This window comes from Marmota marmota, unplaced genomic scaffold, assembly GCF_001458135.2.
Source record: "Marmota marmota marmota unplaced genomic scaffold, marMar, whole genome shotgun sequence".
Lineage (NCBI taxonomy): Eukaryota > Metazoa > Chordata > Mammalia > Rodentia > Sciuridae > Marmota > Marmota marmota.
In genome coordinates, this window is record NW_026000138.1 from 3,079,838 (window position 1) to 3,103,823 (window position 23,986).

Consider the following 23,986-nt stretch of genomic DNA (forward strand, 5'->3'; position numbering starts at 1 on the left):
TATAATTAATAATAATAAAGTTTATTATATAATTACAATGTGCCAGACACCAAAGAAGAGTTCTGGCATGTACTATCTCATTTGTTTCATTGTATAATGCTGAAAGATACAATTATTATTCCAGTTTTTTACAAATAAGGGAATTGAGGCACACAGAGTTTAAGCTAATTTGCTCAAAATGTTATTGCTATTACATAGGACCAGAATTTGAATTGAGGCAATCTGGCTCTGGAGCCTTTATTAATTTTCACATGATAGAAATCTAGAAAGAATAGTCAACCTGAGCCAGATGAAATTACAATTTAAAATCATCTTGGTAGGTAGGAATGCGTTATACTTAAGCAAACAAAAGACCATTAATGGGATTATAAATATAATGTGATAGAATTGAAAGTTTGTCTGCTTGGGTCAACACAAAACCCATTAGGAATGCAGCTTTATAAAAATAAATAAAATAGCCAGGTGCAGTGGTGCATGCCTATAATCCCAGGGACTTGGGAGATTGAGGCAGGGGGAATCACAAGTTCAAGGCCAGCCCCAGAAACTTAGTGGGATCCTGTCTCAAAATAAAAGTGGGAGGAGGGCTAGGGATGTGGCTAAGTGGTAAAGTCCCTCTGGGTTTAATCCTCAGTACCAAAAGCAATAACGATATATATATGTGTATATATATGTACTACATTTAGAAAATATTGAATACTATTTGTGGTCAAATTATGCCTGGAATAATATTTTACATCTTTGGTTCATGACTTAAGAGATACATAGTCATGCCAGAGTACCAGATGAGGGTGACTAAAATGGGTAAAAGTCTGAAAACTTTCATGGAAAGAAGGAAAAGATGGTGGGCAGAAAAGAGTTAATATAGCAGGCTATCCCTAGAAAATCCTGCTTGCAAGGTTGGCCCTTGGCAGATATCTGGAAACTTGGACTTTGGAATAATTCCCACCTTTCCCTGATAAGAATGGCTCTCTGTGCCTAATAGTGAATGAAGAATGTGGTTTATGTTGAATACCTGTTTTTCTTTGATGAGTCTGGAATTTTGGTACAGGCTAGGCAGAGGGTACCTACAGGATCAGCCCTGGAGGTAAAAATCCTGGACCCTAAGTCTCTAAATGATCTTCTCTGGTTGGCATCATCTCACACATGCTGCTATAACTCATTGCTGGAGGAATTAAGCATTCCAATGTAATTTTGCTGGGAGAGGACTCTGGAAGCTTGCAGCTGGTTTCCTCTGAGCTTCACCCCCTAGGCTTTTTTTCTTTGCTGATTTTGCATTGTACCTTTCAGTGTAATAAATTATAGCAAAGAGGGTGACTATATTTTGAGTCCTGAGAATTTTCCTAGCAAATCATTGAACCTGGGAGTGGTCTTGGGACTCCTGACACAGATGGATTAGTGGATATTCTTGTTTGTGAGAAGGCAGAATTAGGATTAGTAGATGGGTATTAGAAGAAATAGTTGATTGACTGTAAGTATAATTTTCTGCCACTTAAGCTTTCTTCAGTAGTGGATCAGGCTGCTTTGGGGAAACAGATCGTTCCACTGTTTAAAATGTTCTAACAAGCTCAGCAAGTGATACATTAGAAGTAATGTGTGCATTGAGAGGAAGAACAGTGGGTCAATGTTTTGGCCTTTTTAATCTTAAAAAAAATCTGATTACACAAGCAGTACCTAAATAGATTATCATGATATGAAAAACAAACAACACCAGTCCTTTAATATTCTTTCTGGACAGAAACCACTGATATACACCACTTCTATATATCCTTTCCCTCTTTTCTCTGGAGATAGATACAGATATGTAGATAGTAGTGTTTTGTAGATTTTAAAAATACAAATAGCACTATTCTGTGTGTATTGTACAACTCGCTTTTAATAACATGTCTTAAGAGACTTCTGTGTCAGTAGTACATGAAGAAGCTGTTCTGTAGATGTAGTATCAGCTCTGGGCTCAGAACACCTATGTAAAGATCCCTGCCCCTCCCCTTTCCTCCCCTTCATTCCTTCTTTAAGTGCTGGAGATATTAAACCAAGGGCTTTGAGCATGCAAGTGAAGTGCTCTACCATCCCCAGCCCACTACTATTTCTTTCTAAAATAACAATAAAATGTATTCTGATGTATTCTAAAGTAATTATCTTTGTTCTAATAACATAAATAGTTATAACTTCTCTTAGAATTTAAAATTCCTTCACGGTGTTGGGTGTTTTGTTTTCTACAAATATTTGGTAATTTGGGAGTGTGTGTATTTTTTTCTATTTCTTTTAAATTTTTAAAAACATTTTTGTAGTTGTAGATGGACAGAATGCCATATTTGTTTTTTTTATTTTTTATTTTTATGTATGCTGAGGATTGAACCCAGAGCCTCACACATGCTAGGCAAACACTCTGCTGCTGAGCTAGAGCCCCAGCCCCTTATTACTTTTAAAAAAAACTTTTTTTAGTTGTTGTGGATCTATATTTATTTATTTATATGTGATGCTGAGAATCAAATCCAGTGCTTCATACATGATAGGCAGGTACTCTACTTCTGAGCCACAACCCCAGCCCTTTCCTATTATTTTAATTTTGAGTGGCCAGAGATTTCTTGGGTGTTTCTTGAACAGTCTTCCATCTAGCTCAAAATTCCTTTTTTTTAATATTTATTTTTTAGTTGTACACAATACCTTTATTTTGTTTATTTATTTTTATGTGGTGTTGAGGATCGAACCCAGGTCCTCGCGCATGCCAGGTGAGCGCTCTACCGCTGAGCCACAACCCCAACCCCATAGCTCAAAATTCTTATTAGAGGTTTTTACATTGGACAGAGAGGTACCTGGGATCTAAAGAAGTGCCTCAATGGCAATTGGGAAGTGTTCTATACCCCTTTTCTGACTTCACCCATATCAGTTCTGCTTTTATCTGAATAATATATTAGGGTTTCAGGTAAGAATTTGCTTGGAAACAAAATTCCACTGTTAAAAAAATTTGATCTAAATGATCAATCTAGAGTCCCTTCTAGTACTAAGAAGCCATCATTTCTGGATATTTATTGTGAATCATGGCCTAAGAATGTGTGAATATCAATCTCTTTTTTTATTATTATTATTAGTTGTTCAAAACATTACATAGCTCTTGACATATCATATTTCATACATTTGATTCAAGTGGGTTATGAACTCCCATTTTTTCCCCATATACAGATTGCAGAATCACATCGGTTACACATCCACGTTTTTACATACTGCCATACTAGTGTCTGTTGTATTCCTCTGCCTTTCCTATCCTCTACTATCCCCCCTCCCCTCCCCTCCCCTCCCATCTTCTCTCTCTACCCCATCTACTGTAATTCATTTCNCCATCTTCTCTCTCTACCCCCATCTACTGTAATTCATTTCTCTCCCTTTTTTTTTCCCTTTCCCCTCACTTCCTCTTATATGTAATTTTGTGTAACGATGAGGGTGAATATCAATCTCTATGTGTTTTTTTAATCACCTGTAAGAGACACCAAACTTAAGTTTGTAAGTGAATTTGATATTAGATTCTAATTAGAATCTAGTCTACTCATGTGTAGTTATTTTAGACGTGATTGTCTCTTAGGAGTTTATAAATGCAAATTATTATTAATCCACTTAAAATAATTTCAAGTTATTAGAACAGGGTTTTAATATTAAATAATCTTAGTTTTCCATAGATGAAGTGTTTTAAAAATATTTTACATAGGATATCTTCAGTGTGAGAGGAGATAGACAAACAGTATTTTAGCATACTATATAGTTAATAGTCATGATTATGGCTTGGGTCATAAGTAAAAGATTTACTGCCATCAGTATGCTTTTTTTAATAATTATGTTTTAATTGTTGTTGGACACGATACCTTTATTTATGTGGTGCTGAGGATTGAACCAGGGCCTCGCATGTGCTAGGTCAGTGCTCTACCACTGAGCCACAACCCCAGCCCCATCAGTGTGCTTTTTAATGATAGCAGAAAGAGGGGCTGGGGTTGTGGCTCAGCGGTAGAGTGCTCGCCTAGCATGTGCGAGGCCCTGGGTTTGATCCTGAGCACCACATAAAAATAAATAAATAAAATAAATATATTTAAAAACAAAAAGATAGCAGAAAGATTGTACCTTAAGTAACATCTCTTCCAGGAAGCACATCCTGAAAGTTTTGCATCCCATACCCTGCCACCCTGATCCTCCTCCTCGAATGTATTCTTATAGCATGTTCTCTTGCATGTCAATAATGCATAGCACTCTAAAGATTAGCTTGTTCAGTTTCAGCTGCCCCTAAGAAATTAGTTCATTTCCACGATGACAGGCTTATATTTTGTTTACTGGTGTTTACTTAGAAACTGGGCACTTATGTAAACTAACCTAGAGGTATAGTTTTTCTTTAGTGATAATATTACTAATCTCTTGGCTGTTCCTATAGGCTTCAGTTGATAAGAAAAATTAATTTAAGGTAACTCTTCATTCTACCCATAATGTTTATTTCTACCCATAATGTTTATTTCATTGTATAGATAGTTATTTTTAAACTCTTGACCACAAATTTAAATTTGCCATTTAATCTGGTACCCTTCAGCCAGGATTTTAATTAATTTATTTATTGATTTATTGATTGTACTGGGGATTAAACTCAGGGACACTCGACCACTGAGTCACATCCCTACTCTATTTTGTATTTTATTTAGAGACAGGGTTTCACTGAGTTGCTTAGTGCCTTGCTTTTGCTAGGCTGGCTTTGAACTCGAGATCCTCCTGCCTCAGCCGCCCGAGCAGCTGGGATTACAGGCATGTGCTACCATGCCTGGCTTCAGCCAGTTTTTTTTTTTTTTTTTTTTGCTATAATTTTTGCCATTTCATAGGCAGCAATAAAAGCTTAAAGACTTTCTTGTGAAAGACAATCTGTGCCTGTTTGTCAGTGCCATATGGCAACGGATAATGTCCTAGCCTGGGATATCTCTGTCTCTCTGGTTTAATAATTTGAAAATATAAAATCAGCCCCAATGATGCAATATTAATACCCTTCCCAGAGCTTTCATTCAAATGAATGTAAGCCTTTTGGGTACATTTTTTTAAAGCAACAAATGAACCTCCTGTTAAGGTTCCATTGGCACTTCATACATTGAGAGGTCACTCCTGGTTTATGGTATATGGGTCTAATAGATCCCTTGTATTTTTTCTCCTAACCTTTACAAGAAGCTCAGCTGTTGTGCAGTTATAGCTACTTGAAAAATGTGCTTGGTCAAATAATATTTATAAGCAGTTTCAGAAAGGACCAACCAATTCATTCTATAGCTACCAACAGAAATCCTAGAGCTAAATTGGAAAGATTATGAAATCTTCTTTAAATACTTCAAAGAGAAACACAATGAAGATAAGGGAATCCTGGCAAGATTTGCTGCAGCTGTCAGGTCTCAAAAAATAAGGAATCAAATTTTGACACTTGTAATTGAATCATCCACCCTTCGAAGTGAGCCCAGGAAAACCTGTGATATTTTTAGAACCTTTCAAATCACATTGTACTCTTTTAGAGTTCATAGCAGGACCCGAAGCCCCTAACATTTCCCAAGAGGTGGAACAAAACAGAATCAAATAAATTTGACTCAATTTGCTATAACAAGAGAAGTAAATTATGCATGCAGTTTAAGTAATGCCATGATTTTAACCCAATATTTTAAAACTCTTCATAGTGTTTTTTGTTTGTTTGTTTGGTCTTCTGGAGTGCTAACTGCTTGGAGCAGCAGTTGAGATACCCATTAGAGATAGTAACAGCTGTGTGGTGGTGATTTGATTTATAATAGAAGTATAGAAATCTTGAATGTGTGATTGTGTTTCACAGATGGATATTCGTGGGCTACCAGTTTCATCTAAGACAGATTTCTACCAGCGTATATCATATTGCTTATTATAGAGTCTCTCAAAAGAAGGAGCAATTAACTAGCTACTTCCATATGTATGTAATTGCATTGTTCATGCTTGGCTTGCTGAGATTTTTTAATTTTAAAGTTAAAAACATAATACTAACAGGTTGGAAAAGGGTAGAATAGTATTTGTATGTGTTTATATAGCATTAGTCATGATGGGTGTTTTGAAAAGATTCATTTTAACAAAAAGCAGAGTTGCTTTGAAACATTTTTCTCTTGCCTTAAAACAGATAGCAATCCAAATGATTTTTTTTTTTTTTTTTGAGTATGACATGAAAAGTTAGCCTTTTCAGTTTCTGCAAAGTACTAATTCAGAATATAAGAGAGACATGACAGTTGGACAAAAAGTATGGCCTTTGGGCATATTCATGCTACTCTTAGATAGTTGGTGATATCTGTAACTCTCTTATTTCCCTCAAGCCTATTCCGTAGTTTTCTATACTTATAATAATTTGATAAAATAACTGAAAGAGATGTGACTTAATTAAAGAAAGAAAATAGCATGGATGTTGGACTAATAGGAGTTGAGGTCAAAAGTACTTATTCTAGTCCAGTTGTTCTAACTAGAAAGTCAGAAACATTGATAAAATTAATTATTTCTCTCTAGTTTCACATAGCCTTAAAAATATTAAAAATATATATAGAGAGAGAAAGAGAGTGCCAGGTGTAGTGGTACATGTCTGTGATCTCAGCAGCTTTGGGGTCTGAGGCAGAAGATCACAAGTTCAAGGCCAGCCTCAGCAATTTAGCAAGGCCCTAAGCAATTTAATGAGAACCTGTCTCAAAAAAACTTTGGTGGGAAATAAGACGGACATCATTACCCTAGGTACATTTATGATTGCACGAATGGTGTGACTCTACTTCATATACAACGAGAGAAGTGAAAAATTCTGCTCAATTTGTGTATAATGAATCGAATAGCTTTCTATTGTCATGTATAACTGATTAGAACTAAATTTTTAAAAAAAGCTTTGGTGGGGGCTGGGATTGTGGCTTAGTGGTAGAGCGCTTACGTAGCATGTACGAGGCGCTGGGTTCGATTCTCAGCATTGCATGAAATAAATCTTTAAAAAAAAAAGGTCCATCAACAACTAAAAAAAGTATTTTAAAAAATAAATAAAATTTAAAAAAGGTTTGAGGATCTACCTCAGTGGTATTTCCTGGTGTTCAATCCCCAGAACCAAATATATGTATACATATATACAATTATTTATATTTACATACATAAATATACATACATATATTTATATGCATATATCTTTTTAATATGTATTTATTTGTTCTTGAACAATATAAATTGCCTATGTGGTTGTCTTGTAAAATCTTCCCAGCTAATTACTTTGAATATAATCTTTAGGGAGATATTAAAGTGGAAATTTTGCAGCAAGAACAGAGATTCTTGGTTTTCACATAAATATCCGTAATGATGTCAGTAATTCCTTTTGAGTTCTCAATAAGCTTGAAAAGCATTAGGGAAGTAAGCTGCCCCATCTATTTAAAAAGATAACCCAGATTTTAATCATTACCATTGAAAGTTCTGAAACACATTTAAGTGGATAAAAGGAGAAAGAACATCTGTCATATTCCATTTTGATCACAAAGGAGCTGATTCTGTGAAATCGGTCCTGAAACCAGAAACTAATGCTGTAACACATTAATTAATTCATTTCCAAAACCAAACGCAGAGAGAGATAAAAGAGCTTCACAGTTGAGTACTCTCTCAGCACCTACTGGCATAAACCAGAAAACATTAATCTTATTGATCTAAGCATCTAGAAGGATGGCTGTTCTTTCATAAATGACAAATTTAGATTATATATGTATATTGGTACAAATAATTAGTAATAGCCATTGTAATAGGCTTTTCTGCCTAGTGGCAAACTTTGTAGTTCACTTTAATGACAAATTTGTTTGATTGACAATAGGAAGAAGCTTTTATCTTAGTGTTCCAAGGATTTATTTTTTATACCTTTATTTTATTTATTTTTATGTGGCACTGAGGATCAAACCCAGTGCCTCACACATGCTAGATAAGTGTACCACTGAACTACAACCTCAGCCCCTCCAAGGATTTATTGCTTATTTCCTGTGCCTTTAAAAATTATTTTCTTTTAGTTTGCTCTTATAAGTTGCTTTCTGTGGTAATGTTTTTATGCAGTTACTGAATTAATACAGTGTATGACAGAGTCAATGCTCAAATATATTAGCTATTATTGTCACTATTATGATGATTATTGCAAATTGTTGAAATCAGCTAACAATATTTAATTTTGAATATTTGGTGAATAAATGAAGATGGTGTTTTTATTCTGAAAAAAAATTATTTTTTTAAAATAATTCCTTTTAAGTTATTTAAAAGTTATTCCTGTAAATATTTATTTAAAAATTCTTTTCTTTTAAATTAAAGTTCATTAAAAATTTTTAAATTATTTTTAAAATTATTTTTAAATTCCCTTAAAAATTATTTTTAAATATTTCTTTTAAATTTTTTTTAAATGTCTTTTTAAAATATTTTAAGGGCTGGGGCTGTGGCTCAAGTGGTAGCGCGCTCGCCTGTCATGCGTGCGGCCCGGGTTCGATCCTCAGCACCACATACAAACAAAGATGTTGTGTCCGCCGAGAACTAAAAAAAAAATAAATAAATATTTAAAAAAATAAATAAATAAAATAAAATATTTTAAAATTTTTTTACAACTAAATAAAGAACTTCTATTTGTTTCCCCACTACCCACCTGGTGCTAGGGAGCCAACCTAGGAATCCAACCCAGAGATGTACTAGACAAGTGTTCTACCACTGAGCTACATTCCCAGCCCTAGTTTTTATTTTTCTTTTCCAAATGTTTTAAATTTTTATTTATTTAGTACTGGGAATTGATCCAGGATCTCATGGATGCTGGGCAAATTCTTTATCACTGAACTATGTCCCCAGTCCCTTAGTATTTATTTTTCAGACATTATTTAACAACAAGAATAGTCAACCAATTTTTTAAAAATTAAGATGGATTAATTTGCAATAAAATAATCACCTTAAAATTTCAGACTTTTCAGCTGGGGATATAGCTCAGGTGGTAGAGTGCTTGCCTTGCATGCACAAGCCCTGGGTTCCATCCCCAGCATCAAAACACAAAAAAAGAAAAAAAAAATTCAGACTTTTCATTTAGGGCCATGGAGGTAAATAGTTTCTGTTTAAACAGCAGAATTACATAATTGATGTTTTTACTTATATTTGACAGCACAAAAATATAAAAGTCAAACAGCTTCCACTAATATCTCCCTTTCCATCAATAGTAGAGTTCATAGACTTACTTCTTAGGTCAGTATTCTGGATTTTAAAAATCAATTATATTTTGAAATATATTTACAACCACTCTGAAGAGAACACTTTTTTTTTTTTGGTATGGGGATTGAACCCAGGGGAATTGACCACTGAGCCACATCCCCAGTTCCCCCCTACGTTTTTTTAAATTTAGAGACAGGGTCTCACTAAGTTGCTTAGGGCCTTGCTAAGTTGCTGAGGCTTGTTTTGAACTCATGATCCTCCAGCCTCAGCCTCCCCAGTCACTGGAATTGCTAGTGTGTGCACCATGTCCAGCTAATAATAACACTTTTAAAATATTTCTTCTAAAGAACAAATACTATACAATGATTTTGTGGCATATTAGACTGCTTAAAGAAACAGAAAAGGTAAAAAATAATGTATAAGAATTATAATCATTTGTTTATAGAAACCATCCAAATACAATATTTTCCCAATTAATTATTTTTTCTTCTCATAATTTATGAGAAGAGATAAATTAGAAGAAGTAGAATGCACAATTCATTGGTTCTTGGTTGTAGCTGACAGCTTAAGAGTTCATGATTATAAAAATTAAGTAAAATCCTATGCTCTTTAAAGGTTTTGTCTTACTGTTTTCAAATTGTAACAAAATATTCACAGCAGTTTAAAGAATGGTGAAGATTAAACATGGGGCCTACTCAAATAAAATTTAGATGAATTTTACCTATTATACTCCTAAAGTAAAAATTGTAATAAGTATGATACCGAATTACCAAATAACATTCTATAGTAAGCTGCTGGAACAAATACAACATTTGATAAATTCATTTTCGGGTTTGGACTGGATGCAGTGGTACATGCCTATAGTCCCAGCGACTTGAGAGGCTGTCACAGAAGGATCATAAGTTTGAGGCCAGCCTTGGCACCTTAGTAGGACTCCAAAAAAGATGAGTGGGGGTGTGGGTGGTGGGCTAGGACTAGGAATATAGCTCAGTGGTAAAGCACCCCTGGTTTCAAGCTCTGGTACTCAAAAAAGCAAGCAACCAACCAACCTACAGATTAGGCATAGAAATGTATAGGCAGAACATCTTATTTTCACACTCTCAAATGTTCAACTTTTGAAAAGCAAATCAAAGAGACATAAAGGAATATGTAATTTATGATAGCTGACCAGGCATTTAACCTGTTTTGTTTTATTTTTACCAACAATCTCTTGGTAATAGAGATTGAACCCAGGGATGCTCTCCCACTGAGCTATGTCCTCAGCCCTTTTGAGATGGGGTCTTGCTAAATTACTGAGGCTGGTCTCAAACTTGCAGTCTTCCTGCTCGGCCTCTCTAGTTGCTGGGGTTACAGGTTTGGCTACCTTGCCTAGCAACTTTGATTCTGAAGTAAACTAGAATTATTTTCAGCAATCACAAACTATTGGTTTACATATAGAAATGAAGTGAACTTTTGCCATTGACTTCATATCCAGCAAACTTACTAAATTGTCTTATTAACTATAGTCATTTAAATCATTTTTAATTTCTCCCCTAAGAGAACAATAGCATATGTGTTAATGAGAATTTATTTATTTCTGTCCAAACCTTATACTTTTTATTTATTTTTCTTCTCTCACTACTTTGGCTAGTTCTTTCAGTACAAAAACAAATGGACATATGTATATATTATATATATTTATATTCACATATGGATATTTCTATAACTATCTGTATATGTATGTGTGTGTGTGTGTGTGTATAAACAAACTGTGGATTCTAACCAGTAACCCTATACCTCAGCATTCTTTCTAGCTTCCCCCTTTGCTAGTTTTAAAATATCATTTCTATCATTGATAAATGTGGCTTCCTTTGTCCCCACTGTATTTACTTATTTGCACCGAACTTTTTTGCTCAGTTTAGCCAACCTACCAATTATTCTGGCCTCACACCATGTTTCTATTCCCATCCCACTAACCCTCATCTTCCTCAGTGCCAATGTTTCCTGTGGCTCCCCACTACCCTCTGTCCTCAGCTATCGTGTCTGCTAGCCTGTGTCTCCATGTTTCTCGGCCCCCATCCCCATCATTCCACATTGATATCTGTTCAGCATACTGATTTGTACTTCCATAACCCACCCCTTGCTCTACTGTGCCCTTGGTTACCACTCAGTGGTCCATTCCCTCCATAATTCCCAAAGCCTCTCATATCCTTACATTCTTGATCTCTGGGCCTGCTGGCCCATGCCTGTGTATAGCTCCTGGTCCTCCTCATTGCCACCTTTCCAACCCACTACTGTTACTCCTATGAACCAGTAGGGGAAGGAAAGGCAGTTTTTATTCTATTCTTGTATGAGTGTGCAGTAGTGTGTAGTAGACATTACCAGAGGCTCAAGTGTGATTATGCTATCACTCTGGCAGCCAATGGAATGTGTACCTGTGTTTTCTTATATTTTAAAATTTTCTCAATTTTCATTGTTAATGTGATAGTGATAAAAATTTACATAAACAAAATTTCTTTGAGATCCTAAATAATTTTAAGAATATATAAAAGGTTCATGAGATTAGAAAGTTTGAGAATCACTCTTTCAGATGGGTAAGAAAAAGACAAAAACCCCAATAAAATGTGGGCCGAAGACAAGCAAAACATTTTCTCCAGTGGAAGAAAAGCACTGCCAATGTGTTTCCTTTCTTCTAATTAGTTCTGGGACAGTAGAGCCCTTAGCTATTTTGATGGCCACCTATTGCTTAATTGTGTGGAACTATGATTAATCTGAACCTGATTACCCTTTCCTTAGTTAGTATGTATAATGAATATCAAATAATAACCAGTCATATACAACACATTGAGTAATTTGTGGGTTTGTTCTTTCACCAAAAACATTTCTAGCTTTTAGCTTTTAAAAATAGTTTTGGACCACAGCAAGACAGAGAAGGGGAGATTGGCCTAGATGTTCCAGAGACTAGCAGATGCACAGGGTTGATTTCATTTTGGGCACTTTGCCCAGGACACTTTTAATAGAACATATAGTTACTCTAGGGATTCTGAGGCTGTGGTTATATCGGGATTACACATTCTTTAAAAGGAAAATTTGCAAGTTATTAGACTCTTAGTACACGGGTAAACTTAAAATTTTAGAGCAGTTTCTGTAATTCAGCCATTGAAAATTTACTGTGTGTGGGCTGGTTTCCTTAGTATTAAAACTGACTTACTCAGTGTTTTAACTTCCTCTAAAACACAATTCTTTCAAAGTTAAAGTCAAGTATAAAAAAAAATTATCTGAACTAGATACTGGGGGATTATTTTTATGTGAAGAATTTTTAATCTTAATATTTTTTATGGACACAATATCTTTATTTATTTATTTATTTTATGTGGTGCTAAGGATTAAACCCAAGGCCTCACATGTGTGAGGCAAGTGCTCTACAATTGAACTACAACCCCATCCATAATCTTACTATTTCTAAGGCGTTTCTTTGAATACTCAGGAAACATTCTAGTCTTTAAGAAAAATAAATTTTAGGGCTGGGGCTGTAGCTGAGTGGCAGAGTGCTTGCCTGGCACATGTGAGGCACTGGGTTCCATCCTTAGCACCACATAAAATAAAGACATACTGTTCATCTACACGTACAAAAATATAATAATAATAATAATAATAAAAGAAAAGAAAATGTTAAAAAAGAAAAAAATTTTAGAAATGCTCTAATCTATTTTACTACCTTGTAACTTAGAATTACTCATCTAATAATTATCCTTAAAAGGAAAAATGTCAACATGGTAACAGAGCTTGAATTCAACTTTGAGTGATTTTTTTTCCTTTTTTCCCCAAAATTTCAATAATATGTTCATCACTTTATTATTTATAATATTATTTATTAACCCCCCCACAACCAAGTAGCTTTAAAAAGCATTGGGCATTAAAAAGGATAAGAAGAGGGGGGATATAGCTCAGTTGGTAGAGTGCTTGCCTTGCACGCACAAGGCCCTGGGTTTAATACCCAGCACTACAAAACAACCAAATAAATAAAAGAGGAAAAAGTGCTGTCTTTCAAAAAAAGAAAGAATAAGAAAATTCCCAAAGAATTATCTCATGTACAGTATTATAGTCGCTTACTTTGGTTTTGAAGTGATTTAAATATGGTAGGCCAGGTTCTTCCTATAGTGTTTTCTTTTTAACATGTATACATATGTTTTAGTTGTCTATGGACCTTTTTTAAAAAAAAAAATTATTTATATGTAGTGCTGAGAATTGAACCCAGCACCTCAAACGTGAGAGGCAAGCACTCTACCACTGAGCCACAAGCCCAACCCCCTATAGTGTTTTAATTGAGCAGTTAATCATTCCAAGTTTCCTAATAAAACTAAGTTATTATTATATGTTTGTGACCCATGTGTTGGTGAGTAAAGAAGAACAGATTTATAATACATTAAGATTATGTATAATACTTAGCTACGGGTCTACTCATTGAATTACATATTATGTTTTTTTATAGTTCAAACGATATGTCAGTAAACTTCGAAGCAAGAGTACAGTTTTCAAAAAGAAACATCAAATAATAGCCGAATTTAAAGCTGAATTTGGCCTCTTGCAGAGGACAGAAGAACTTCTTAAGCAACGTCACGAAAATATTCAACATCAACTGGTAATATGGTATTATCTTGGGCTGCTGTAAATAAAAATGTCATCTGGTTTATGGTTTACAGCTTTGTATTTATTAAAGTCATTGTTTTTACTGGGAAGAAAACAAAATTATTAGATTTCTCTGGTTAACTACAGAGATGTCATATAAGCTGATTCATTTAATGTAGCAGTAAGCACAACACTGCTACATTAAAATATGTGTACTCACTTTAGAGTTATTAATAGGAGTTGAAGTCCAAATAGGTTTTTCTTTTGGTTAGCTAGTTAATATGAGTAAAATTATCATACCAAGAGAATGGCTGTAAGATATTTATTTATCATGGCTTCTTAGGTAGAAATTTCTAAGTATGCGCTTCCAAGGAGCTTTGGAAAGAAATATTCAGAAAGGGTGCTCTACGGAATTTTGCCTGCAGGCTTATTCCTTATGTGTTTGTGATGTAGTTATCAGAAAAAAATTGAACCCCTGGAGTAGTAATCGGCAAAGCTGTTATCATTGTGGATGCGAGTGCCTCTAAGTTTTCTTGGTTTGACTTTTTTTTTCCCACCACAGGAAATTAGTTTCATCAGGATTCTACTTACCAGCTAACAATAGCTAGTAGAGATAAATGAACTTTCAACCAGTTGAAAGTTAGATGACAATCTGAACTTTTCTGTTTCATGCTGTTTAATAACTGTTTCCTTCTAGAAAACTTAAAAGTGAAAATTACTGTTAATCAAACATGGATTCTAACAGCACTAAAATTGGTAGTAGCAACTGCATTGTTATCACTTCAAATTATTTTCTTATTTCCATTATGGTTTGTTTGTTTGCTTTGTTGTTTTACCTAGTAATTATTTTTTAAAGGCAAACATTTGGAGATTTTCAAGTTACCTTTCTGTTATGGATGTCTAGCTCATTTCTACTGTAACCAGAGGACATACTTTATGATTTCAGTCCTTGGAAATTTGTTTAGTCTTGCGTTATAGCCCAGTATATTGTGTGCACTGGTAACTACTTTTATGTGCAGTTGAAAAGAATGTATGTTTTACAGTTGTTGGGAATCGTATTCTGTATATGCAAATTCCAACAAGTGTGTTAACCATGATATTCAAATCTTCCATACCCCTTTTGATTTTTTTGTCAGCTTCTTCCATCAGTATTGAGAGAAATTTGTTAAGATCTTTAGCTATAATTATTGCTTATCTATTTCTACTTTAAGTTCTATCAGTCTTTGTTTTATATTTTTTTCTTACATTGGGTTTCCTTGAAGTAGAGCCTGAGAAGGGAATTTCTCAAGTGATTCTTCAGGGAGTGCCTCCTGAAGTAAGGGAGTGGATCAGCACAAAACGCCTAACAGGGATGGGGCTGTAGCTCAGAGGCAGAGCGCTGGCCTAGCATGCATGAGGCACTGGGTTCAATTTTCAGCACCACATAAAAATAAATAAATAAAATAAAGGCATGCTGTTTATCTACACCCACACACCACACACACACACACACACACACACACACACACATGCCAAGCAAGGACCAGTCTCAGTTGGCGTCAGATTCATTCTGATCCCAAGAGGAAATCAAGCAAATTGCACCACGGAGTTGATTGTACCTGAGGCAAGGAGGCTGGCCTTTCATAGCCCCATGTCAGTCAGTCGTTGGTTTTGGTAGGGCACTCTTAAGTGAGGAGATTCCCAGTTGACTGAGTGTATACTCTGGAGAAGGAGCAGCTGTGAACCATTAGCAGCCAACACTTACAACAGTTTGCAGATGAGATATGAGTGGAAAACAATATCCACTATAGTCCACCCCTTCCACTTTTGCAATCTGCTTATTTCTCACTTTAAATTCATTCCACACAAGTATACCTTCTACAAGATTCTTATTGGTGAAAATTTCTAGTAGGAAGATTAGTGGACAGATTGAAACTTTCATTGTTGTAACAGTGTTGAGAAACATACCTTTGCAAGGTGATTAGGTCGTTTATGAGGACTTTGCTTTCATGACTGGATTAATGTTGTTATTACTGGTTTACTTAGGGAATTATGCTTCCCTTCCAGACAACTTGAAGCTCTGTGGGTATAGATGTTCTTGTTCCCAGAGTAGGTATGCTTCCATTAGAAGGCTTTCAAAACTTAATGCTCTGACTACCATCTGATTACTTGGGCTCTTCATACCAGCAAACCAGCCAGCAAAGGAAAGAGTTATATTGGCCAGACATTATAAGGTGATACAGACACTGCTAAATAATGGGGACAGAAATAAATCATTTGGCACTTAGGTAATTTATTAAGACTCATTTTGTTACTGCCATACACAGTGATAGTTGTCAATGGGCACATATACCAACCATAGCCTGATAAAGGCACAGTTCCTAGAGTCTCACACCTCCCAACGAGGAAGGACTGGGTCATCCTACCAGTAAGTCATCTAGATCAGAGGAAGTTCTAGCTGAAGGTGAGGGAAGTCTAGAACAAGTGCCTTAATACATTTTCTACTGCTTGAACAGTAGCTAGATGAGCATTGGTGAGAAAAGAGAGCCCAACATAGCTATTCTGTTCATGAGCCCATTTTTTAAGCTTTGAGTGGTCAAAGACAGAAATTGGTTGCTATCACTGGCCAAATCATCCTTTCCTTTTTGTTGTTCAGTGTCTTTTCTGACACTGAAAACATTCTCTGATGGACATGTGATGAAAAGGTGATCACACTTAGTCTCTACTCCCGTAAGTCCATTCACATGCCCATTCCCTAGCTCTTCTTGTCCTCAGACTTTCAATATTGCTGTCTTGCTTTTTCTAAACCAGCAATCTATCATGGCCCAGAGGATACAGGTTACATTGGGAGTCGAAGCATCTCAAGTAAATCTATCCAGATATCCTCCTTCCAGACTCAGCACCTGTCCTCTTCTCCATCAAGGCTCTGATTTGGGCATGGAATGTTTTCTTAGACTTACATAATTTGACCTTCTTTGAAATTTTACCTGTCTTATAGTTATAAGTTCTGTGCCTGGTTTTCAGTTCCCTTTGCCCTTCAACAGTGGGAAATGAGGGCTTATTTAAACCTCCTAAGGAAGCTATGTGACTTTATTACTTTGCTTTAAATTACTGATTAGTGGATCTGAGCCTGTCATCTTATTTCTTCACTGTCAGTGGACCTTAGCAACAAATTATATTGTCCTTAGTGTTATTCTTTCCCCTCAAAAGCCAGTTCACGCATCTTCATGTCAGTTCAAGTCCTCTAAGAAGCAGACACCAAAATAGGATTAGATGTTTATGGAAGGAAACGCTTGTGAAGAATAAAGGGAAAGGAACAGAAAGAGAGCAGGAGAGCCTTCAGATTGTGATACAGGTACAATATCTGTGCAGGGAGAGGGAGGAGGCAAAAGAATTGGGTAGGAAGAGCCTAGTCTGTTATTTGGTCCATTTATTGAATTCTTAACATCAGTTATGTTTCTCAGTTCTAGAATTTCCATTTGGTTCTATTTTATAGATTTCAGTTGTTTGTAATCTCCAGCTTTTATTTTCTTGAATATATTAATCACAGCTATTTTAAAGTACCTAATTAATTTACTTGAGCATCTATTTCTATTGTTTATACTTTTCTCTTGATTTTCATTTGGCCCTGTTACTTTGCTTACCTACTAATTTTTATTGAATTCCAAGCATTAAATGTGATTAAAATTTCAGGGCCCTGGCTGTATTTGTCTTTTTTTTTTTTTCTTCTTTTTGTGCTGGTGATTGAGTGAAGGGCCTTGCAAATGCTAAGCAAGTGCTCTACCACTTGAGCTACATCCCAGCCTTTTGTCTTCTTTGAAGAGAATTCATTTTTTTTTTTTCCTGGTAGATCATCTTTATCCCTTTAGGGGTGGTTTTACTAGAGCTGACATTTTTCTGGTTTTTGCTTACTCCTAAGATAGAGTCCCCAAACCTATAGCAGAAGCTTTACTCCAAGAAAGTGGTTTTTACTTGCAGAGCTTAGCTCTTACTCCTAGGTTATACCCATACTTCTAAGGAAGTAGCCCTTCTGAGACTTTACCTTGACAAGTCTTGAATTCCTACCTCCATTTCCCTAACAATGTGAAACTGTTGAAATCCTTACTCAGATCTTTAGCAAGCATCTGCTGATTTCCACTTGGTTTCTGAGGGTCTTACTCTGCTTGTGCACAGCTTAGGATTTTGGCAATGCCTAAATTGTACCAGAATTTTGGGCTAATTCTTTGTAATTCCCTTTATTCCTCTAAATCCCAGTTCTGTTGGCAGCCCCAAATTCCAACTGGACAAGGGTTCTGTCCTGCATTTATCTTCTTTATCTTTATCTTTCTTCTTTATCTTTCTCCTTGTCTTTCTATTCTGGTTCTTCCATTTTCTTGGAACCCTTGCCAGAAAGGTTTCCAAAGCAGTCATTCCATTGCAATTTTTCTTGTGAGATCACCAGTACTTTTTCATTGCTAATTCCAATGATCAATTCTTAGTCTTTTTCTTACTTGACCTTTTAGCAATATTTGACACAGTCAATCGCTACTTCTTCCTATAAAATTTTTCTTCTCTTGTCTCTAGAGTGCTGCATTCTCCAGGTTTTCTCCTAAAGTTAACACTCCTGTTTCTATTCCTTTGCCGGAGTCTCACTTCCTTGTTTCCTTCAGGACTTTGCTCAGATGTCACTTCGGGAAAACTTCTCGAATCGCTTTATGATTTAAGATTCCAACCCCATTCTTACCTCACACCATATGTATTTTATTTATTTACATTGCTTATTTTTTCCACAAGTAGGCTCTGTGAGGGAAGGAATCCCCCCATTTTTGTGCACTGCTATATTCTGGTGCCTGGAACTGTGCTTTGCACAGTTAGACATTTAATAAATATTGGATAAATGACCAAATGCAAGAACCACTTACCACCTGAGAATTCATTCATTTATTAAATATTTATTGAGTATAACCTGTGTTTCAGGTTCTGTACTAAATACATAGCATTATTCCTATGCACCTGAGGATACCATAATGAAGTCTAGTATAGGTTGGTAACATGGAAAGGCATGTAATTGGATGAAGTAATATTCAAAGTCATTTGAGATTGTCCTTTAGAATTCTAAACAAATTTAGTATTTATAACTTTTTTGTAAAGTATGAAGTCTGCTTTACTTCATATGGAAACCAGCAAAATTTTGATACCCGTTTTGTGACCTTTTTATGTCTTTCTTACAGCAAACTATTGAGGAGAAAAAAGGTATATCTGGATATAGTTATACCCAAGAAGAGCTAGAAAGGGTATCAGCACTGAAGAGTGAAGTTGATGAAATGAAAGGACGAACCTTAGATGACATGTCCGAAATGGTGATTACACTTTCTTTTTAGTTCTTTTATTTTCTTCTATTGCTAGAAAACAGATGATTTTGTGTTTGTTTTATTTTCAGTGAAACATTCAGATTTTCTTTTCTATACAGTGTGTTTTATATTCTTTGGTCTGTTCTTATCAGTCTCTCTCATTTTTTTTTTTGTTGAGGGTGGGTGGTACTGGGGGTTGAACCCAGGGTGTTTTACTACTGAGTCACATCCCCAGACCTTTATTTATTTATTTATTTAAATTTTGAGACAGGGTCTCACTAAGTTCTGAGACTGGCCTTGAACTTGCTGGCCTCCTGCCTCTGGGATCACAGGGATATGCCACTGTGCCTAGCTCTATTTTTGTCAATCTCTTTTGAATTTTTCCATTTTAATAAGGATGTTCAACTTCTAATAGTTTATGTATGATTTTTAGATAATATATATATAGCAAAAGAATAAGTTTTTTACAAAAAAATAAGTTTTCCCAAATTATACTATCCTGCCTAATAAAATTATTTCCTTTTAATATATGTCCTTAGTGTCTTTTCATATTCAGGGCTCTTGTTCAGCCAAAATGAACTGGCACATTTTCATCAGGCATTATAATATTGAAATTTTTCCTTGTTGATAAATAGCTGCTGTGCCCCAAACTCTTCGAGTACCCTTGTCTACATTGGATATTCCCCTAGAATCTTCTGAATTTTACCAAAATCTAACTTGTTAAAAAACTAGCATTTAGTACAGAGGCAGCCTCCAGGGCTCTGTCCCTATGACTGGTATCTATTCTGATTGGTCATTAGTTGTGCCATTCAGTTATTAAGTATTTTTAATATCATGCTGTTCATATTTATGTATATCTTATATAACTTACATAACCATATATTTAAATAGTACAACATGATTATAGTTTGTATAGGCAACTTTGGAATGTATTTTATTCATTTAATATTTTCCCATAATGATTTACAGTCTTGATAATTTACACTTTGAATGATTAAATAGTATTCCATCTTGTTGAGGAATCAAAATTTACTAAGTCCCTTTCCCATTGTTTGGCCCTGAAATAATTTATAGTTTTTATACTCTTTAACACTGCAACATATTTTTATGCAAGCAATATTTTCTTTTGAAATTTTTTAAAATGTTGTGCTTTTTTGTTTAAATGACAGGTAAAAAAATTGAATTCCCTGGTATCTGAAAAGAAGTCAGCTTTAGCCCCAGTCATAAAAGAACTTCGACAATTGCGTCAAAAATGTCAAGTAAGGGAATATGATTTTGTGACATTTTTAATGTTCTGTCTTGTTCAGCTATACTAGGTAGACTACTGAATATTTTATTTGTGTAATTATAGAAAACAAATAATAATAATAATAATGTTATCTTTGAAGTTTTTGGATTAACTTATGGTACTAAGTTTGTCATAAAGCTGGGAAAGGAAGAGAAGCAGGAATTTAAACTGAAATCCACAGATGCAACCAGATGAGACTTTTTCCTTTAAATCATATGCATGTCATATCTGTAAATATTAAGCCACATCCTTCTATAGCCAAGTAAAGCTCAAGAGTCTGCCAACAAGTAGTGACAAATTAACTTTGGAACTCATTTTGCTGGGAGGCATGAAAAGTGATGAAACACCATTACTTAGAAGCGAATTCTAACCACTGCTTTAAAGATAAACAGGAGGGTTAGTCTTAGCCAGGTGCAGTGGAGCATACCTATAATCCCAGCTACTTAGGAGGCTGAATCAAGAAGATCACAAGTTCAGCCTGGCCAGCCTGACAGTTTAGAAAGACCCTGTCTCAAAATACAAAGGGCTGGCCGTGTAGCTCAGTGATAGAGGGCTCTGGGCCCATTCCCCAGAACCATAAAAAGAAAAGAAGTTAATGCCTTCCACAAATCTAGGTCAGGTGGCCTCCACCATTTTACAGTTGCAATTGTTTCATCACTCTTCCTGTAGTATTGTTAAGTTTGAAGGTGAACTGTGCTGCACATGCCTGATGTGGAACTAAAAAACTCTCCATCAGAGTTGGAGAAGCAAAATGAAAAATCATATCAACTTGAAATCACTTAGACATAATTTCCTTTTAATAGAAAATGCCAGAGTCTGAGATAGGTTTAGTAGCTTATCCAAGTAGATTAGTAGTAAGTTAGAGACTTGGGGCTTGATTCTAGCATGTGTATCATTTTATTTCAAATCTGCTTATACCATTATACCACTGCTACCACAGTGGAAGAGACAACAAGCTCCTGCTCCCTGGAGTTCATGCACTAATGGATGAGATGTAAAGAAATTCAAGGAAAACAGCAGATAATCCATCTTAAGAAAAATATATAATCAGAATTATATACCTAACTGGTGAGAAAAGAAGCAGAGATGAAGTGATGTCAGGAAGAAGTTTCAGAAAGATGATTTTTAAAAATTTTTTTTGTACAGGGGATTGAACCCAGGTACACTTAATCACTGAGTCACGTCCCTGGCCCATTTTATATTTTTTATCTAGAGACAGGGTCTTGCTAAGTTGCTTAGAGCCTTGCTGAGTTGCTGAGGCTGATTATGGCTTGTAATCTTTCTACCTCAGCCTTCTGAGCTCCTGGGATTACAAGCATGTGCCACCATGCCTGGCCAGAAAGAAAATTTTGAACAATCTTTTCACATTGAGAACATCAGTAGTTGTTTTCATGGATGCATTCCAATTCATTCATTTTCTTAATGGTTTCCCTAAGTAAGCAATTTAAAGACAAAAGGACTGGTTATATGTATTTCCAGTTATGATAAGATGTCTTCCTGCTAGTAAGGCAATAAATCTATTTGTAAATAGTTTTTTATTAAATCCATTTACATTTTAAATGAAGAGTTTATTGAAAGGTTACTTAGGACGATGAAGGAAGTGGACTTTCAGGGAAATCCAAGAATCAGAATCATAGTATATCTGAAACAAGTAGAGAGGCACTACAATCAGAGAACACTTTGGTTCAGGAAAGTTTCAGCAACCTCACTCAGCAGTGGTAACTTGGGGATAACGATGAATTCGATAATAATCATAATTATTAAGTACTAGCTATGTGCCATACACTGTGACATTACTCATTTAACAATCCAGTAAAGTAGGGACTCCCCTTTATGCAGATAAACAAATGAAGGCACAGAGAGGTTAGGGATGTGCCCTAGGTCACATAGCTGGCAGATTGCACAGGCAAGTTCTTTGTACTAACAGTATACCAATAATGAATTTTTTTTTGGAGAGGGAACTGAAGTCAACCCTGACTAATATTATTTTGTTTGCATTTACCTATTATACATTTTTGTCCATCTATAGTTTCTACTTTTTTTTTTGAGATGGAGTCTTGCTAAATTGCCCAGGCAATTAACTAACTTGTGATTCTTCCACTTCAGCCTTCCAAGTAGCTGGAATTACAGATATGCACCATGATAGAAAGCTTTTAGTTAACACTTTTTAGAAATGACTTTGTTTTAGGTATGTTTCTTGACTAGATCTTGGATTAGGTTTTGCTCTATAATATAATCTGAAAGATTTTTAAAATAAATTTAGCCCATTTATATTTATTGATAATGTGGATGTATTTGATCTTAATGTTGTCATTTTATTTTTGGCTTTTGATTTTAAAGCCTTAAAAAATCCTCCCCACTTCCTCTGTGTGTGTGTTTTCTGATTTGTGGTTTTATTCTAACAATTACATTTCCAACACTATCATTAATCGATAATGGTATCTATTAATCTTTATTGTAAAATGATGAAGTTAATATTTTTTTTCTTACTTTTCCCTCCCCATGCTCCTCTAGTACCTAATTTTAGTTGATTATATTACCTTTCTTAGTATTTGCTTTTGTACCTTGGATATGCTTATACTATGACTTGATTTGTTAGCTGAAAATGATGTCATTTGACAGTCCCTCACCTACTTCCAGCAATTAAAAAAATGAGAGAGCTGGGGTTGTGGCTCAGCGGTAGAGTGCTCGCCTCGCACATGCGATACCCTAGGTTCCATCCTCAGCACCACATACAAAAGTAAACAAGTGAAATAAAGGTGCTGTGTCCAACTACAACTAAAAAAAAATAAATATTAAAAAAATTAGAAAACTAGCTTACTTAATTATGTCTTCCACCTTCTTTTCCCTTTTTCCTCCCTGCAGTTTTTGTTCGATCAGGGAAATAACAGTTACTTTCTGTTTTGTTACCTCAGTTTCCCCTCTGTTTTTGGCTTTAAGCCTTAATTATTAGATCTAGTAGTTCTTACCAGTCCTTGCATTATTCTTTATCTCACTTCTCTTTGATTGTCTGGACTTGTCTTCCAGAGGTCCTCAAAAAAGCCTCAGAAGAAAATGCTCCCTGATTAGTTTTTGCTTGAGTTTGCAGTCTACATATTTCTTCCCCACCCCCCACATTTTCATCGGGGCATTATAGTTGTATATAGTGATGGGATTTGTTGTTGCATATTCATACATGTATGTAACATTATAATTTGGCCAATATCATTCTCCAGCATTTCCCCCTTCCCTACCCACCCCTTACTCCTTTTCTCTACTGATCTCCCTTTGATTTTTTGGAGATCCATCCCCACCTTTGTTTTCCTCTTTCTTCTCTAGCTTCTGCATATGGAAAGAAAACATACAACCCTTAACCTTCTGAGTTTAACTTATTTCACTTAACATCATGGTCTCTGGTTCCATTCATTTTCCTGCAAATGACAAAATTTCATTTTTCTTTATGGCTGAATTAAACTCCATTGTATATATACACCACATTTTCTTTATCTATTTATCCCTTTATGGACACCTAGGTACAACTTACATATTTCAACAGCAGCTTACTAGATCATGCTTTCTTTCCTTGAAGAGTTTTAAAGCATAGCTATATAGT

At 35.3% G+C, this 23,986-nt stretch overlaps 1 protein-coding gene across 2 annotated transcripts in view; it reads left to right on the forward strand.

Annotated features, from left to right (window-relative positions):
* Positions 1 to 23,986, forward strand: part of Ift81 (intraflagellar transport 81) — a 66,835-nt gene that overhangs the window by 25,515 nt on the left and 17,334 nt on the right. For both annotated transcript variants that reach the window (XM_048785582.1, XM_015502492.2), the window contains exons 12-14: positions 13,661 to 13,810; positions 18,987 to 19,115; positions 20,276 to 20,365. In XM_048785582.1, coding sequence (XP_048641539.1) covers positions 13,661 to 13,810; positions 18,987 to 19,115; positions 20,276 to 20,365 — 369 coding nt within the window. The remainder of the gene's footprint in view (positions 1 to 13,660; positions 13,811 to 18,986; positions 19,116 to 20,275; positions 20,366 to 23,986) is intronic.